General features: G+C 49.0%; 1 protein-coding gene across 1 annotated transcript; it reads right to left on the minus strand.

The window, feature by feature from the left end:
* Positions 1-821: 821 nt before the first annotated feature.
* Positions 822-2,097, minus strand: BGZ61DRAFT_471809 (putative endo-beta-1,6-glucanase; the record flags this gene model as incomplete). Its single annotated transcript, XM_046248261.1, has 2 exons — positions 822-1,505; positions 1,576-2,097. 2 exons carry the CDS (start codon positions 2,095-2,097, stop codon positions 822-824), a joined length of 1,206 nt encoding a protein of 401 aa, XP_046113267.1.
* Between the last annotated feature and the right edge of the window lie 2,693 nt (positions 2,098-4,790).

A 4,790-nucleotide genomic window follows, 5' to 3' on the forward strand; every position in this document is an offset into this window, starting at 1 on the left:
GCTCCAATCCTGTGCAGGTAACTGTTGATCCTCGCCATTCCCGTGCGCAGCTGTGAGAGCATGTCTGATTCGCGCCTTTTCAGTCCATCGTACAGGGGGCGTGTGTGTGTGCCTGGTATCGCTTTGTCGATACGCTTCGAATAGTTTCTGACCCTATCGGGCAGAGTCTTCTGACGTTGCTGCTGTGCGATCGATAGTCTCATCCGCATGGAACGAGCATGATATGATGCTTTCAAGTATTGATTTGTATTTTCAGAGAAATAACTAATAGTAGAGGCGCAGCACGTCTACCTATATAGGCCGTCTACCTTGCATCCCATTGAATCCTATTCCGCTCCTCGCGCGGGGCACTGCCGGTTCGCAAGCCAATATCAGTTTGCTCCTTAAGCCCACCTCCACAGCCAACCCAAAGCCCCATCCTCGATGGCCATATTTAGGATCCTGTCCTCTCGGTAGACCGACACGCGCGTCCGTCCTCTCTTGCCATATGGAAAGCGTTGTAACTGCAGTCTCCCCCCTCCCCCCCCCCCCCCCCCCTCCCCAGACTTCCGTCGTCACTAAGTACCAATACTTTAGGTGAAGGAACTGAACGTAGTGTGGACTTGACTCAACGATGAATTTGACCTTGTGACAGATATATCCGACATACAACAGTCGGAACCAGCTGAAAAGTTTTAACAACATGGGTCAAGGTGATGAACTTGGATCGCTTTGATCTTTAGGTTAAAAGAAAGTAACCAAGTTAGCTTTTGTGTAAATTATATTCTAGTACATATGATCAGCCCTACTCCTACTGCCACTGCGGGTCTGTTCTGTCTTATTCAACACGCGCCGAGTTTATAGGCTCTGCTCGGATCCTTTTCAATCACTCCCGCGCCAACAGCCTCGAGGTAACTCCAGCGATAATCATTGTCCAGCTCGGTCTTCCAGGACCAATACGTCCACCCCAACCCTCGCTCATAGGCCATAACCTGTGCAGCCCACCATTTCTTGTAGAAGCCCTTGTTTGTGTCGTCGGCTACTTGGAACTCAGGGGAATGTTCTTCAGACGTCTTGGGCCCTAAACTCCACTCGCCAACAATAAGGGGAGTTTCTCCAGGAGTGATGAGATTATCATTGCAAGACGTATTGAGGTACCCTTCCTGTGATAGCGGTACGGTGAGGTCAGATTTGAGGTAGCGATGGTTGTCGTAGGCAGTGTAGAAAGTCTTTGTCAGATTCTGCTTTGGGTTTCCTGCACCCCACTTGCTGTCCATATATTGGATGTGCAGACGGTCTTTGACCCTTACGCCGAGGGAGGACTCTATAGAACGGATCTTGGAGTACGCGGTTGGGTTGAAATCAGTTATAACGGATGGCTCGTCCCAATTCGGCTCATTAATAACCCCGAGCATGCCCACGGTCCGGAAATTGCGGTTGGTGTGGATGAGTTTTGTCAACCATTCAAGGAACTTGTAGGCGCGCGCAAACTCTGTAGCATTATAAAAGCCAGGCTCCTCAACCCACTGTACGTATCGTAAGCAATACAGCCCCCATGAATCACGGTTAAACTGTCATGTTGGCAGTCGAGCTTACCTTTCCTGTAAAAGCCTGCCACGCCGTTTGCGCTCCAGGTGCCCCGTGCATTTCCAGGATAATATAGAAGTCACGCTTAGCAGCCCAGTTGCAGACTTTCTCCAGAGAAGGGAGGGCTCCTTGCGGGAAGTACTCGTCGGAGTATACAAGGCTCTCATCCATCCAGAATCCTAGTGGAATACGAAGCGTGTTCAGCCCGAACGAAACCATTGCATCCATGTCGCGTTCGGTAAACCAATGATTCCAATGATGACGAAATGCGGCATTGGCTTCAGCTTGTCCCAGGGCTTTGACACAGTCGAACTCTGAATTCGTTCCCGCACAGCCCATAGCGGTCCATTCCTTTGGAATCATCCAAGGCTCGACGACGAAGAGGGATCCGAGATTAACTCCTCGGATCTTTTCTGAGCGGTGATGCCATGGCTTCGACGGCCTTCCATTCCCTTTGAAAAGACCACGGTCGGCTGGCAGCCAAGCTTGGGCAACGGTAGCGCAGAGAAGAACGAATGCGAAGAGTTTCATGACGGTTTTCGATCTTCAGTTGTACATGAATTGATGGTAAAAAGGATGGATAGGAAGGCAATGACAATCGAACAGAACCACATCCAGCGGAGGATAGCTGGAATTTATGGCTGAAGTAGGAGGAAGCATGGGAGTTAATTAACACTCGGGTATAAATAAGTATTTTGCCAGCGAAACAAGGCTTGGGCCGATTTCCAAAACGGGCAGAGAAATAGTCTAGCCTAACTTATCCTGACCCCATGGAGACCCCGCAGTTGTCAATTATGGGCACGGGAGGGGAAGCAGGGATTTCTCGTGTGCTGAAGTGACCCGGCTTTTCGCAGTGCTATTCTCACTCTGCATTTCGCGGAACGCTGCTTCCCTTGGCAACACGCTTTGTGGTGTTGCTGCGGGACTGCATTTCTCCGAAGCTAGGTAAATCTGCCTGTGGGAATGCACCGCGAGCTCAATCCTTGGCTCGCTTAATGCGGCTATTTCCCGTAACTGTGGCAGCGGAAAGCCGGAAAGCCGTGCTGTTGGAAAAGGTGTAGAGGAATGCACAAGACTAGCGGTGTTGGCGCTGGGCCAGCGGAAAGCCGGGTCGTGATTGTCTGGGCACGGGCCAGGTGGGATTGTACAGACTACCAAGGCCACATATGACTAGAGAAATGCACTAAGCATTGGATCTCTCATCATGTGGTCATGTGGCGAAGGCGAACCTCGTGGAGTCGGCCAATGTCACGCCGAAGGTTTTCCAGGGAATAAGGCAGTGTCCGAGTAAGTGAGAAAGCCGCAATGGGGTGCTGTATAACTTAGTCTGTTCCGTCCGTAGCGGAATAGACTTACAGCTGTTTGTGACCCTGTTCTCACGCGCCCCTCGATGTACTCCAGCTTCCACTCTGCAGCCCACACTGGTTGCGTTGGTTGCCTCCACAGGCTGGTTTGCCTTCCAGTAAATCCAACCCACTGAGCCATAACTATGCGAGCCATATTGCATACCGATAGTGTTCCTATCCCACCGGATACAATCGTGGTCGAGAGGGTAACTGACGTATGTCTAGCCCCGTTAGTCTTGTACGAACTGCTAATTTGCTGTGCTTAGATCATCGATGGCCATAGCGGCATTTATCGTCTGTGCGAGTCTGAATCCATTCGATTTCCCCTGTTCCGTTTCCCAGAGACCAAGTCAGGGATTGCTGTTCGACGAATGAAAGGATTCTTAACATGGCTCTGCGCGTTTCTCAGGAGAACTCGCTGGAAGGTAAAGGATGGGACAGAATCCAGCGGGGAGAAAGTGTATTTGCTGGCGGAAGACGGACCTCCATACTGCAGTATGCTATAATAGGATCAGATACTGCAAAAGCTGAGAGCCTTATGTAGATGTTTCAATATGTTAGCTTAGCGTTGACTATAGCATAGGAGTGACTAAAAGGATTTACTCAAGCAGGTACGATCCTTCAGGGGGCAGAAGCTTAGTGATGATTGGCTGAATGATTACCCTCCTAGCCAGCTTTGCATAATTTACGAACGGGGCAAAAGTCTACCGAGACCCAGCTCTAAATTTGCATAATAACTCAGGACAGGGGTCGGCAGATAGTTAATAAGATAAACTTATGCTTTTAACTGAAACTTGCGCTAGTAGGAGTTGAAGGAATTATTAGATCAGCGTCTGCTAAGGGTATAGGCCCGATAAGCACAACTATTATGCATTGCGGATCCAACAGAGGCTTAAAGTTCGGGTTTTGATGCGAATGCGAGTGCGAATGCGAGAAAGGAAAAAGAAGTCGAAGCCGTTACAATTTACTCAGCCTCTTATACCATAAACTTAACAAATTCAGACACCTTGGCGTCGTTGCAAAAACTGAGGTAACCTTTTTAATCAGTCGAATGTGACGATTTTGCGGGTAAGAATAGAAACTGACTATGCTAAGGTGTCTGAATTAGTTGAGTTATACGGAGTACAGTATGTTAGATTATATACCTGCACAATCACAGCTATAATCATCAGTGGGGTATCCTACACTTTTGCCCAAAATAGCGCGGCTGGGAATCCAACACAGCATTATGAGGCTATTCATACCGCCTTTCTTTCCCTTGTTGCATTAACCCCGCAATCTTGCTAAAAGGGCCCGCCTGTCTATCTACCCCCTGAATAAAGCCCCAATTGAATTAATGCAATAATTAAGTTTAGAATGTTACAAGCCTACCCTTCAACCATTATGATGGGGATAGCCAACGGTGGTAGTACTTCCGCCTAGCGACTATGCCGTCGGTCCTTGCGGCCGATCTCTTCCTAACGGGAGAGATCTTCGCTCAAGCTTCCTGATTCTTTCTAACTTGTTAAGATCCAGGCCCGGACTTGCCGGTGACTTGCGACTCTTGGATAATAATGACACCCTAGAGGTGGGGGCAGAGCTAGCTCGCACGTACTGCAACACAGCGTAGCTCTCCTGAGCGGCGGTTGCTAGCGAAATGAACGAATTGGTCGTACGTTAGGTCGCCGAAAGTTTCATCTATACTGAGGAAGTTGCAGGGAAGTGCTGAAAAGGACTGGGGTTAACCATGTTAGTCGAATTGACCGCCAGTTCCGAGAAAATCAAGAAGAGGAAGACTTAGTTAATATATAAGCCGGACTGTAGAAGCCTCTGGTGATGCCTTATTCTTTCTTGTTTAACTCAACTTCTTCCACCAGACCACGAGTCACCGCTCTCAAG

Source organism: Ilyonectria robusta (genome assembly GCF_021365365.1).
Source record: "Ilyonectria robusta strain PMI_751 chromosome Unknown BGZ61scaffold_1, whole genome shotgun sequence".
Lineage (NCBI taxonomy): Eukaryota > Fungi > Ascomycota > Sordariomycetes > Hypocreales > Nectriaceae > Ilyonectria > Ilyonectria robusta.